The sequence below is a fragment of the Globicephala melas genome, chromosome 2 (genome assembly GCF_963455315.2).
Source record: "Globicephala melas chromosome 2, mGloMel1.2, whole genome shotgun sequence".
Lineage (NCBI taxonomy): Eukaryota > Metazoa > Chordata > Mammalia > Artiodactyla > Delphinidae > Globicephala > Globicephala melas.
In genome coordinates, this window is record NC_083315.2 from 174,000,403 (window position 1) to 174,013,615 (window position 13,213).

A 13,213-nucleotide genomic window follows, 5' to 3' on the forward strand; every position below is an offset into this window, starting at 1 on the left:
AATTCCAGCACTCACCGTCCGCCGACCAGAGTCCCACCAAGACAGGGCTGGTGTGGCCTTCAGAACAGCTGAGCGCTGCAGGTGCTGAATGAATGAATGAACGGACACGCCACCCCGCACGCCCTCGGCAGGACTCTGCGTGGACCCCTCTTCCAGCCTCCTCACCACGGCTGAGAACAGAGGTTCCCACCACAGGACTAACTCGTGCAAACACACTTCGCTTAGTACTTGGCACACAGTAGGGACTTGATGAAAGTTCTAAAGCAACCCTGCATCCCTCTCCCTCTGTCTACAGGCGGAGCCGCCAGTGCAGCTGCTACTCTGCTCCTGAGAAATAACTTAGAACAGATCTTCCACAGTCCCTCTCAGGAGCTGTATTTCCTGCATGTTGAAGAGCTTCACGGTAAGACGCTCCTGTCCCAGAAGAACCCGCCCGCCCTACCAGGAACACCCCCAGGCCGGGAAGGGAGGCAAGATACGGCCCCTGATTCAGAGGGACCCCCACCCTGCCCTTCTGCCCAAAGGCCTGCCCAGCAGGCCAGCTGACAGGCAAATGGGGGGGGGTTTCAGAGCCACAGAAGGGGGTTACATACCCCTGCAGCCACCCCCCAACCCAGGGGCCCGCAGAAGCTTCTGGAAAGAGGCAAATATCAGAGGCAGGAAGCCTGCCTGCCAGACTCCTCTCTGTCTCTGCCTCTCTCGATGGCTCTCTCAAACCTACTATCTGTCTCTCTCCCTGAGACCCCTTGACCCCCCAGCCCTAGGCTGGAAGTTCCTTTACAATTCACTGGGACCATCCCCATCGTATAGGTGAGAACAAGAGGCCCCTGGGAGCGGGAGTGTACCCCAGGTCACGCACAGGTCGGTGTCCAAGCAGGAAGCGGGGCCATTCCCTGAAGGACTCGCCAAGTGCATCCGTGAGCCCACGTGCCATTCGGACCACGGGACACGGGTCCTCCGAGAAGGGTGCTGCATCTCCCTCCCTGTCGCTGACGCTGGCCAGTCCTCCAGCCTCATATGGCTGTGGCAGGGGAGGGGTGAGGGGGGACCTGAGACCCTATGGAAATGCATCTTCCCTCGAGACCGGGCTTGAGTCAGACAGGCTGGGTCTGGTCCAGCTTGGGCACCGACTCCTACATGACCTTGGGCCAGGCGCCAGGAAGGCAGGGTGAGGGTGCGACCAGCTCCAGTCCTGGCTCCATCCCCGTGGCAGAGGGTCCTGCACACCTCCTGGTGCCCGAGCTTCCCCGGTAGCTCTGCGGGCCCTCAGTCCCGCGTGGGTGCTCTGCCGGGACCTCCCTGAGCCAGCAGGATGTGAGCAGACACAGAACCAGCAGTGGCTTCAAACGATCTCGTGCATCAGGGCCGCTTCCTTTCTGTGCCTCTCTGCCATCCCCATGGGATCGGGCCCGGGTGAGCCTGCTGGAGGACGAGGGACCCGTGGAGCAGAGCATCCCAGCCTGGGCCATCCTAGGTCAGCTGACACCGTCCGACACCCAGGCACACCAGGGAGCCCGCCAAGATCAGCAGGGCACCCTGAGCCCCTGAACCCCACAGCATGTGAGAAGCCGTGCTCGCTGCTGTGTGGTTATTTGTTACCCAGCATCTCATGGCAGCGGAGGGCCAACAGAGCCTAGCTCACCAGGAATGCCGCCTGCTCTGAGACGCGCCGTCACGTGCCCTCAAGCAACTGAAGCTTAGAGAGGCTGAGGGCTTGCTCGAGGTCACCCTGGGAGTGGGTGCAAGTCCAGAAGCTCTCCTGGGCCCACCATGCGCTGGCCTGGCAGACAGCTGAGTCAGTCCCAGTCTGCCCTCGGGAAGCCCTAGGTCAGTGAGGGGACACGGGGAAGCACAGCTCTCTGTACTTCAGGGTGTAAGGAGAAGGGGCAGTTGTGGAAGGATGAGATCAGCTTCTGCAGCTGGAGAATGAGGTGGCAGGGAGGGTCTTCTTGGTCCACTCTGGCTGCACGGTCACCGCCACCACCACCCCCATTCACAGCCCATGAAACCCTGTGACACCACCAGTGCCGGTGAATTTCACCCTTTCAGAGCTGAGCTGCCGCCAACCCCTTCCATCCGATCCGTCAGACACTGGCAAAGGAAAAGCAGCCCTATACAGACAACTGCCACGTGCCGGGCGCACCACGTCCACGCCCTCCTGAGCTCTCCACAAACCCACAAGCAGAGGGTACTAGCACCCTCCTTCAGAGATGAGCAACTGCAGCACAGAGAGGGTCAGGATCGCACCCAAGGCCACACAGCCTATAGGAGGCGGAGTTGGGATTTGAATCAAGTCTGTGAGGTTCCAAAGGTCAAGAGCGACCCCTCAGATGGAAAGGCCTGGTCCTTACAGGATGGCCTTGGCTGATGGACGTCCACACCCTGCCACAGCCCAAAGGCCCTGGAAACGCTATCCTCAGAGAAGTGTTTGCACTGGCTCGGGGCCAGCAGCCCAGCATTCGGCCCGCTCTGCGCGGGGTTAGCTGGCTTCTCCGCCAATGGGAAGGCACCGTGGAGTTTATCCCTCCCGCCACGTTCCCTCTGCTTGTCAGCAACCACCTGTCCCCACACAGTGTGAAATTCCAAAAGCAAAGCTTTATTATGCCCGTGAGGCTGAGCTCGACCCTCTGCCCACCCACCCCCACCCCCGCCCAGTGCTGGACTCTTCTCCTGAGACCTGCAGACACCTCCAACTCAGTGTGTCCTCAAAGACCACAGCTGACCTCCTCTCCCCAGGGCTCCCATCAAACACAGAGGCCACACATCCCCTCCTCCCAGCCTCCCCCCCGCCCAGTTCCCCTCCCTCCTCGGGTAGGCCCCTTCTGTCCCCAGAGTACGCTGATTGGACATCTCCTGTTAATCACTGAGTGTGAGTTTTGGAGTCAGACATTAGCTATGTGTTCCTAGGTAAAGCACCTCTCTGAGCCTCAGTTTTCTCATCTATAAAATGGGAGGAATAAAAGTTCCTACCTCATGAAAAGGTGGGGTTGAATGATCTGCCCATTTCATAGATGATGAGAGGAGGCACAGAGAGTTCAGGCAACTTGCCCAAGGTCACACCCCTTAGAGTGACACGGAGGCTGCTGTGACACGCAGAGCCACACAGACCCTGCTTTCCCTGAGCCTTCGCGTCTCCCACCAGCTCCTGGAGGTCTCGCTGAAGACAAGGGGCCTTTGCCACGAGCACACCTACCCCTCCCTGGGACCTGGCTGGGCTGGGGGGCTCCTGGAGGGCAGACACCATGCCTAGCTCCCTGTGCACCCAGACCCCTCTGGGAGCCTGGCATGGACCGGGGCTTGGACTGGGGGCAGGGGGCGGGGCCCCAACACAGTTCAGGAGGGCACTCTCACCACAAGACAGCCGGTCTGTGGCGAGCCATCCCCGGGGAGCACACTGCTACCCTCGCCACTTCACTGGCTGTCTCTGAGCCCTCAGCAAGGGTCCCCGTCTGCTCTGAGCTCCTCCACGCTGGCAGCCACGGGCCTCATGGCGTTTAATCTGCACACAGCCCTGGGGTGTCTGCACCACGGTGATCCCCGGATTCAGAGACCCAGGCTGGCTCGCCTCTGAAGCTGTTGCCGGGATGCCGACCAGCACGGCCACACCCACAGGCGCACATCTCGGGCAGCTGGACCGTCGCTTTTGTCTTCTGGACACTGGGAGTCATAGCCAATTGGGTTTAACCACCAGGATATTCAAGGCACAGTGTGTGGTGGGTCCATGGCCCGTGTGGAGGGAGCTGAGGCTGCACTGGGTCCCCAGTGGGGAGCGGGTCCTTCCTCTTGTTTGCACGTTTTCTTCTCACCTGTGGCACCCGGGCTGTTCCATGGCTTCCTGCAGGAGGCTTGAAGTGCACTTCAGAACAAGGCCAGGTGGAAACAGACACACACGTGCACACACGTGCACAGCGGGCCCCGCCCGGCGTCAGTACCGTGAATACAGCACAGCCGCAACGTCAGGCTCACCTCCCAGTCGAGGAAACTGAGACCTGGAGAAGCAAAGCGATTTGGGGGCCAGTCTGCTGGCTGGTTGCACCCCACCTTTTTCCAGAAAGGGTAAGAGATGGACAGGACAGACTGACCCCAAAGATGGCTCTCCAGCCAGCTGTAGGGCTCAGAGCAGGGTCTGCCCGTCACACGAGTGGCCAAGCCTCCCACCGCCCCTCTAGCCCCAGGCAGGTCCCACAGCCACGGCCTCCCACACGGGCCCTTGGGCAAGGAGTCGGCCCAGCCTCCGCAGGGTCTGGCCGAACCCTAGGCAGCGTGGAGGATGCTCAGTTGGGTCTGAGCTCAGGGCAGAACAAGTCAGAGCCAGGCCGGGTTTGAGAGTTAAGGATGGGCCACAATGTGAGGTCCCAGGGCTGCGGCAGGAACGGGGCAGGTAAAAGATGGGCTGGGAGCAGGTACTGAGGACCTGAGGCCACAGGCACCTTCTGGCCTCAAGTGGGGGTCTCATCAGCCCCAGAGCGGCATGCAGGGGCAGGGCCCAGAGGACTTCCTAGAACCTTCTGGAACCTTCTGGAATTGTGGAGGAAGAGCACAGGAAGGCATTGGAAAGCAGCTATCCGACCCCCTTGCAGTGCAGATGAGGCCAGAGGGAGGGACAGGACACAGCCAGGTCACCAGCAGGTAGCCAGGGCCTCACCTCCAGGCCTTCCCCTCTCTTCGACCGGGAGCCCCGGGCCTCCCCCAGTCCTGGGATGCTGCCAACAGACCTGCTCCATCCAAGCTCTGGGGCCCCAGCAAGCTCTCCGGCCCTGGGTCCCAGGCTGCCAACCACCCCAGGGCCCCACCGTCAGCTCCCGGGAGGGTGCCCGGCCGGGGTGTGTCACGTGAAGAGGGATGGAGACCCTCTGTGTCAAGGACACCTCTAAGGCCAGACCGCTGAGGCCGCAGCCACCAACCCACCTGCAGGGCGTCCACCCTTCATCCGAGCCAAGCTGGAGTCCAGAGAGGTCGGGTCAGAGGGGAGGTCTGGAAAGAAGAAATCACTCTTGAAGCAAAAGAAAAGGGTGAGCACATTTGGGGGACGGCCCGGGTACCCGTGGGAGGACCTGCTTATCCCAGGAAGGGAAACCGATGGGCCAGCGGCCGGGGAACGGGTGGATTCAGCAGACAGCACGCCTGCAGGGGACCTCCGGGGGACTGCCTGCCCGTGGCCCCAGTCCTCACTCTGCCCAGCCGCAGACACGCCCTACCTCGCTCACAGCTGCCTGCCAGAGCGCAAAAGGGCAGGATGAATGAAATATCTTGAAGTTCGCCTGAAACGAGTTTTCAATTAGCCCACGCTGCACGCAGGTACTCATTTCACAAAGGTTTATTGGGCTCCTCCGGGGTGCTGGGTGCAGGTTAGTCACTGCAGAGGATCCCAGCAGGGCCTGAGTAGCAGCCGACACAGAAACCAGTGGTGAAACATGCCCGGGCTGAGGACGCAGCTGTGACGAAGGGAGAGGGCACAGGAAGGCGAGGAGGGAGGGCTCAGCTCCCCCAGTGGGGACGGGGCAGGCTGGACCCAGGTGGAGGTGAAGGCAGAGGAAGAGGAAAAATGGGTGTTGCCAGGGGAGGGAGGAGGGTAGAGGCAACAGCGTGAAGGGAGGCTCAGAGGCAGGACAGGGCCTGGGATCTCCCAGAGCAGCAGGAGGCCAGCGGAGGGGGCAGGGGAGACAGCGAGTCAGTAGCCAAGGAGGGCTGGGGCCCAGAAGCCAGGTCACTATGACGCTGGGCAAGGACACAGCCAGGACACAGCCGTCACTCTGCGACCCTCTTCGGCAGGTGTGCCGGCGGCTGCACCTTCTCCCTAGAGCTCCAGGAGGCCCTCTGCAGGGTGGCCGGACCCGCCCCGTGGTAAGTCTCAGCGTCAGCCTCCCTGGCGCTGGGAGCTGCTCTACCCATAGGGAGACGGAGGCCGTGCCCACCGCACTCCCACCCACCAAGCCCCACACGGGGCAGTGTGGCAGAGGGGTCGGAGACAAGCCTTCCCTGTGTGGGTACCCAGCCCCCGGAGTACGGTCTGGGGAGAGGGGAGGCCCTCCCCACCCCGCCCCGGATGTTCCAGGGCCCCAGCTGCCTGCCCCTCCCCCTAGCCCGTGTCCAGGTTGCTCCTGGACACCAAATGGACCCAGTCCAACTTGTCTTTCCCTTTCTTTCCCCTGCCCGCCCCCTGCTGGAGCTGCTGGAGGGCAGGCAGGAAGGAGGCCAGTCTGCCCAGCCCAGTGGCATGGGCACAGCCCCAGCTCCAACTCTGGTCCCCCTGGGCCCGAGGCTCAGTGCTCCCAGAGTCCCAGGTGGGACTTGGCCTTGGGCCAGGACAGGTCAGGGCAGGATGGGCAGCTGGTAGGAAGGGCCCTGGGGAGGTGGGGAAGGGGGCAGGGGCTGCCTGGGAGGACAGAGGGAGGGAGGAGTGGGGCGGAGGCACAGAGCACTGGAGTGAGTCACCACACCAGGGTCTGTGTCCCAAAGGCCAGTGTCACCTGGACCTTGGGCCTGTCCTCACCTGCACTAGCGTCTGTGGGAGCCAGATGGTCCTGAGCACCTTGTCCGATGTCCTGGAATCCCGAGGTGTGAGGTGTAGCCTGCCAGCCCAAGGAACAGAAGCACATCCACCGGCACAGCTGACAGCCCTGAGGGCAAAGCACTGCTGTCCTGAGCCTCCCTGGGGCCAGAGGGCTTGTGGGTTGGTGGTCTCGCTGGATGCCCACAGAGGGTCCAGAGGGACCAGTCTTGCCTCTGCGCCAGCCCACGTCTTCCCCACGCACCACCACCACCGCTACATCCCAGGCAGCTCCGAAGGCTCTCCCAGCCCATGGTGGCTTTTTAATTTTTAATTTTTAATTTTCTGAGGCTAAATGTGGAAAGGGGGTAGGGGGGACTGCCCCATGCCCCTAGCCCAGTTCCTGTGTGGGTAGGGGCAGGGCACAGGTCTGAGGCTGGCACCCCGAAGAAATCAAGGAAGCAGGGCTGGAGGGTCTGTGCAACAAAAGTTGGGACTTCCTCGGCCCCTGCCCGGGAAGGGGCAACCTCGGGCCCCCAGAACGCCTCTCAGAGACCAGCCAAGTAGAAGACTTCTCTCCCTATTCCCCCCACCTCCCCCGCAAAAAATAAGGCAAGGAACCGATTCGCCAACTCAGAGGTGCCCTGCGGGGGTGGGGAGCAGGCGGGGGGACGCCACCCCCCCCAGCCAGGTTTGGATCGGGGAGAATTCCCTAACCCACCTGAAGACGCCCCCTTACCCACGGTGGTGAGGGGCGGTGCGGGGCCGCTGAGAAGAGCGGGGAGGAGGCTGCCTTTCCTCTGGTGGGAAGTTCCCCGGCTGCGCAGCCCCCAACGCCGCCACCCCAGACAGCGGAGAAATCGCCTGGCTGGAGGAAAGAGCAAAGGGTCTACCTTCACGCCCCGGCCTTCCTTCCACTCGGAGCCACGGTCCCAGGTGGGAGCTCGCGGGTCAGAGGGTCCCGCCAAGGCCGCGAAAACCGGAGGAGAGGACCTCTGCCCAAGATGGGCATCTCCCCCCGCGCCCGCTGGGGCCCGGTGAGTCCTAGGTTGGGGGCTCCTTGCCCCGAGGTTGACTCCTCCGGACTTGTGTCCTCGCCGCCGCCGCCGAGAGCGGTGCCCTCGCCGGATACGGCCCAGCGAGCTCCCACCTCCGCCCGGGGCGCGAGCGCTGTCTCCGTCCCGGGAAGAAGTTAGGCGGCCGGTCCCCGGGGCGGGTGGCGCACGGGACGCAGGCGGCAGTGGCGCCGGACTCGGGCTCAGCCACCGCCGCCCCAGACGAGTCCCCGCGACCGCGAGGGCGTCCCGGGAGGCTCGACTCCCCAGGGGTCCAAATCGCTCGCGACCGAGTCCAGGCCTCGCCCCGGGGGGCAAGGCGGGCCGAGGCTCGGCGGGCCTGGCTCCCGGCTTCGGGGACCCCAGGTCAAGGTACTCCCCGCCCCGCCGCCCCAAGTCGCCGACCCCGCGCCGCGCGCAGCGAGTCATCAGCAGATCTCGGACACGGCGGCAGGGCCGACCCCGGCCCCACGGAGTTGGGGAGTTGCCCCGCACCCTAAAAGCCTCCACACACATTCCCCGTTGAGAGTACGCACTTCCCGCGTCCCGGCGCCTCCGCGGTGAGTCGAGCCGCAGCGCTCCGGGTCAGCGAAGGTGGCTCAGCGCGGGCGCTCCAGTCTCGACGTTCCCGGGGCAGAGAGCAACGTCCGGGGACGCACGGGACGGGTGCGCCCGGCGGCCGGGTTTGCGCCGGGCGAGACGAGCGGCAAGAGGGGAGCGCTCCGGCGTTCAGGCAACAGCTACCCCTAGTGGGAGAGCCGCCCGGGGCCGCCGCCGCCCCGCGCCCGCCGCCCAGCGCCCCGCGCCCGCCGCATCCCGCGCCCGGAGCGCTCCCGGCTCAGCTGGGGCGCAGGGACGGTGCTGCCTTCCCCGGCCCTCTGCGTCTCCGGCGCCGGGCGGTAACGGGCCCGCCGGCCCTGCCCTCCGCACCTCCCCGCCGGGCCCCGGAGGCCGCTGACCCGAGAACTGCGGCGCCGAGCCGGGGCGCGATGGGACGGGGCGGGCGCGGCCGGGGCGGCGCTCGGCGGCCTCGGGCGGCTGCGGAGGTCGCAGAGCGCGGTGTGCGTGGCGGGGCGATGCGGGGGGCGGCCGTGTGCGAGGCGCGAGTGTGAGCGCGCGCGGGAGGCGGGCGGGCTCCGGGAGGCGAGCGGCACCCGCGGGCGAACGCGGCAGGCGGCGGGGGCCCAAAGTTGCCTCCTCGCGGGCCCGCGTCCCTGGCGGGGCGGGAGCCAGGGCCGGCGAAGCGGCGGCCGCGGACCCGGCCTCCCGCGGCACCTGGGCAGCGGCCCCGCACGAGCAGCAGCGGCGGGGGCGGCGTTGGCGGCGGCGCGCGGGAAGCGAACCGGAGCTCCGGCGCAGCGCGGCGGCCGCCGGGGAGCTCGGCTCAGGTGCGCGGCGAGGGGGGCGCGGGCCGGAGCTGGGCCGCCGGGACCGGGACGGCGCGGCGCTCGCGCTCGCCGGAGGAGCTCCGCCGCGGACCGGGTCCCAGCTTCAGCTGCCCGTCCCGGGCGCCCGCTGAGGTCCGGGTTACCCGCCCCCGCGAGCGGGCTTCGGGGCCCGGCCCCGCCCCCGCCGGCCCCCGGCCGGGCCGCCCCGCCCTCCGGCCGCCGGTGCCAGCGCTCGGCCCGCGATTTCTAAGGCACTGGCCGCGCCGCCGGGCGATCCCTCCGGGCTCCAGTTGCAAGGGGGCGGACCCGGGCCGGAGGTGGAGTCTCCCGCCAATTGACGCCTCGGCTATAAATTGAGCTCCCCGCAGAGCCCAAGGCCAGATGCCTCGCCAAGCCACCCCGCGTTTGGTGGTGGGGGAAGGTAGAGGGTCCCAGGGAGCACTGGGGGGCGCCGCCACCATGCTCCGCTCCCTGCTGCTTCACTCCCTGAGGCTCTGCGCCCAGACCGCCTCGTGCCTCGTGCTCTTCCCGCGCTTCCTCGGCACGGCCTTCATGCTCTGGCTGCTCGACTTCCTGTGCATCCGCAAGCATTTACTGGGCCGCCGACGCCGGGGTCAGCCCCAAACTGAAGTGGAGCTCAACAGCGATGGCGAGGAGATGCCCCCCGACGACCCGCCTATCTGCGTGTCCGACGACAACCGCCTGTGCACCCTGGCGTCGCTGAGGGCAGTGTGGCACGGCCAGAAGTTGGATTTCTTCAAGCAGGCACACGAAGGCGGTCCAGCGCCCAACTCCGAGGTGGTCCTGCCCGACGGCTTCCAGAACCAGCACATCCTCGACTACGCCCGAGGAAACCGCCCGCTGGTGCTCAATTTCGGTAGCTGCACCTGACCACCGTTCATGGCGCGGATGAGCGCCTTCCAGCGCCTGGTCACCAAGTATCAGCGCGACGTCGACTTCCTCATCATCTACATTGAGGAAGCGCACCCCTCGGACGGCTGGGTCACCACGGACTCTCCCTACAGCATCCCGCAGCACCGCAGCCTGGAGGACCGGGTCAGCGCAGCGCGGGTACTGCAGCAAGGTGCTCCCGAATGCTCTCTCGTCCTCGACACCATGGCCAACTCTAGCAGCTCCGCCTACGGCGCCTACTTCGAGCGCCTCTATGTCATCCAGAGTGGCACCATTATGTACCAGGGCGGCCGTGGCCCTGATGGCTACCAGGTCTCCGAGCTGCGCACCTGGCTGGAGTGCTACGATGAGCAGCTGCATGGCCCTCAGACCCGTCGAGTGTAAACAGCCAATGGACAATTGACTGAACTTGGCGGGCCATGCCTTCGAGCCTTCGAAGCCCACGTGCAAACGCACCCAAACAAAGGCAGGCTTGGTGAGGGCCCAGTGACACAGCTGTGCTGAGCCATGGATCTGAGGCTGAGTCTGCGCTCTCGGCCAAGCCACCTGAAGACTCTCCTCCGCCCCCCCCCCCCCCAGACTCTGCCTTTGTGACTGCCCTTGCCTGTACTTGCCTGGCTCGCTCTAAACCCCCTTCTGAGCGCGGAGGCAGCGCCACCCTTGCCTGTGTGCCCCTGGACTTGTCCTCGCAGCGGCCCCTGCCACGCGATCTCACACGCCCTCCTCAGAAGAGAATAGCCAGTGTGCCTTTAGCCAGGCGCAGTGGCCCCGCGCGAAGAGACTGGCTGCGCCCGCGCGCCCTGAGCGCAGCTGGGTTCCAGCAGCGCGAGCCGCTCGCCTTAGTTGCCTGGCACCCACACCTGTCGCGCACGGGGAAGGGATGCCCTGCTGCTTTTGTGTCTGTTTCTTGTCCCCGAGCTGGGGGAGGAGGTTTGGGGTGGGGAGGGGTAGGCAGGGTTATTTCCCCTCCCTTTATTTTCGGTGCTCACGAGCCCCGCTGCTGATGACGAACTGTCTCTAACTGGTCTTGACCACGAGCTGGTTCTGAATTGCAGGAGGCTCGCAGTAGCGCCTAAAACGAGGGGGGAAAGTGCTCTGGGTTTCCATGTGGAAACCGCGTCGACGGGGTGGGAGAGGGAGGTTGGGGAACTGCTTCGGGACAGAGGAAAACGGCTTGGGAGGCATTGGCGAGGTTCGCAGCGCCCCAGGGAGAAGGAAGGGGCTGGGGCTCCTGGCACACGGGGTTTGAGTGGTGGAGTCTGGGGGAGAGAGGTGGGGGAAGAGCCTGGGAACCCCGAACGAGGGGTCTCCCAGGCAAAGCTGCCGACTGCGGGGCCAGAAGACGGGGGGCCCCTGATCCGAAGGCCATTTAGTGAGTGTTTTACTGGAAATATTCCCTGTATATAAACTTCTTTTTACACTACAATAATAAAGGCTTGAAGTAAATTGCTTTCGGGTTGCCTTTGGTCCCTTTATTTTTTCTTCCCTCTGAATAGCGGTAATAATTAAACACAAATCTCTCCCTCGCGTCCCTATAGTGACCCTGGGGGGAAGGGTGGAGAGAAGGAGCCTACGCTAGCGGGGGCGCTGGAGGGGAAGGAAGAAGGAAAGGGGTCCGTGGCGGTGCCCGGGAGGCGCACAGGCACGCACGCACCCGCGGTGGGGAACGTGAGGTCGCGAGGAGAGCTAAAGAAGTCGAGCCCGGCTGGGTCCTGGAAGGAGGCGGGAGAGGCAGCGGGGCCCGCACTTGCCACCGCGCGCGCGCACACACGCACGCAGTTACAGCTGACCCTGCAGCCTCGCATCTAATTTCCCCCAGCGACAGTCGATGGGGGGAGGGGACGGTGTGGGGGAGGGCCGGGGGACTTTGGACCAGGTAGGTCTGGGCTCACGCCCACCGCGGGCACCTCTGTGCACCTGGATCCTCCCTAACCCCCTTCTAGCACCTCCCTACTCCCTCGCGCCCTTCTCGAACCTACAAGATTGTCTCCCCCACCCCCCAATCTCCGCCTGGCTGCTGGGGTCCCCGGGAGGCGCTACTAGAATAGCGCAAGGTGGCGGAGGGAGGGGCGACGGGGGAGGGAGAGCGGGCCTGCAGCGCCATCGCTCTAGCAGCAGCTCCTACTGCGGGGCGGGGGTGGCGCCGAGTGCGCCCCCTGCCCAGGACACACCCTCCTGTTGCCCCTCCGCTGCTTCCCCAAGTTCAAGCCAAACCTCATCACCACCCCCAACGCGCTCGGGTCTGGGAAGCTGAGGAGAGCGTGGTGGCTGAGCTGAGGGAGACCAGAAAGAGAGGGATGGTGGTGGCCGGGACCGGGGCTGGGAGAGGAGGGCGTCGTGGCTTTGGGCACAGACCTCCGCCCGCTGCCCAGGCCAGGCGCTCTGTCGCAGTACCCGCTCTCACTATCTCCCCTGTTGCTCCCCAGGTGAGGAAGACTCCGGGAGAGCGAGATTAGCTCGGCCCCCCTCCCTCTGCTTATTGACCCCTTGAGCAGAAAAGTGGGTCGGGGGAGACAGAGAAAGGAGCGCTGAGGAGGGAGTCCGTGGACCGTGAGTCGGGGTAGGCGAGCAGCCGAACCTCCCCGGCCAGAGAACCCAGGACCATCCCAGTCCCGGGAAGGGGCGGGGGGCGGTGTCGGTGAGCGCCTGGGTGTGAGCGCTCGCGCTTGAAGCTGGGGCGTGGGGTAGTGGGGGTCTGCGGGGATGAGTCTCCAGCAGGCTGGATGGAGGAGAAAGGCCCCTGCTCCACCAACGCCGCCTCCAATTTCCCGCCCAGCCCCCATGCCGCTCCTCCGTGAAACTTTTTGGAACTGACACCCTGAGCTGGGGACTTTTTTTTTTTTTTTTTGCTTTAAAAGTATTTAAATTGGAAAAAAAATTACTTTTAAGAAAAAATTGGCACAGATGGTATTTCTGCGTCTCCTCCCATCCCCCTCCTCCCGCGCGCTTCTTCTCACCCCAAAACCCCCAAGAAGAATACTGAGCAAGCGGCGGGGAAGCGGCCGGGCGCCGGGGAGAACCCGCCGAGAGCACTTGCGCGCGCCGCCCGGCGGTGGGGGTGGGGGTGGGGGCGCTTGGTGGCCGGGAGGAAGCGGAGGGAAGCCCGGGACGGCGGGGCGCCGCCGCGGGGTTCCCACTGCGTGCTTGGGCAGCTCCTCGACCCGGTCCTCCACTTGGGAGTCTAGTTGGACGCGCTGAGCGCCCTGCCCTCCCCGTGGAGGCTGCGCCCCCTGAGCCTCCTCGGGCTTCCCGGACCGAAACTCGGAGCGCTCGGCGCCGGGACCTGCGGCTCCTGCCGCAGCCTGCGCGGCCCGGTGCGCTCACCGCTCCAGGGGCGCCCCGGCCACCCTTCTCTTCTTTCTCTTCTC

General features: G+C 65.1%; 1 protein-coding gene and 2 long non-coding RNA genes across 3 annotated transcripts; 1 reads left to right on the plus strand and 2 right to left on the minus strand.

Annotated features, from left to right (window-relative positions):
- Positions 1–2,820: 2,820 nt before the first annotated feature.
- On the minus strand, positions 2,821–5,242 carry LOC138842591 (uncharacterized). The gene is made up of 3 exons (XR_011377299.1): positions 5,199–5,242; positions 4,909–4,974; positions 2,821–3,989 (listed from the first exon to the last, which is right to left on the minus strand). It is a non-coding gene; the product is annotated as an uncharacterized lncRNA (long non-coding RNA).
- A 1,261-nt stretch (positions 5,243–6,503) lies between these two features.
- On the minus strand, positions 6,504–8,191 carry LOC138842590 (uncharacterized). The gene is made up of 3 exons (XR_011377298.1): positions 8,082–8,191; positions 7,212–7,358; positions 6,504–6,620 (listed from the first exon to the last, which is right to left on the minus strand). It is a non-coding gene; the product is annotated as an uncharacterized lncRNA (long non-coding RNA).
- Positions 8,192–9,314: 1,123 nt separating this feature from the next.
- On the plus strand, positions 9,315–10,498 carry DIO3 (iodothyronine deiodinase 3). Its single transcript, XM_030883111.3, has one exon. The coding sequence runs from the start codon at positions 9,315–9,317 to the stop codon at positions 10,227–10,229; it is 915 nt and encodes a 304-aa protein (XP_030738971.1). The 3' UTR covers positions 10,230–10,498.
- The last annotated feature ends 2,715 nt before the right edge of the window (positions 10,499–13,213 follow it).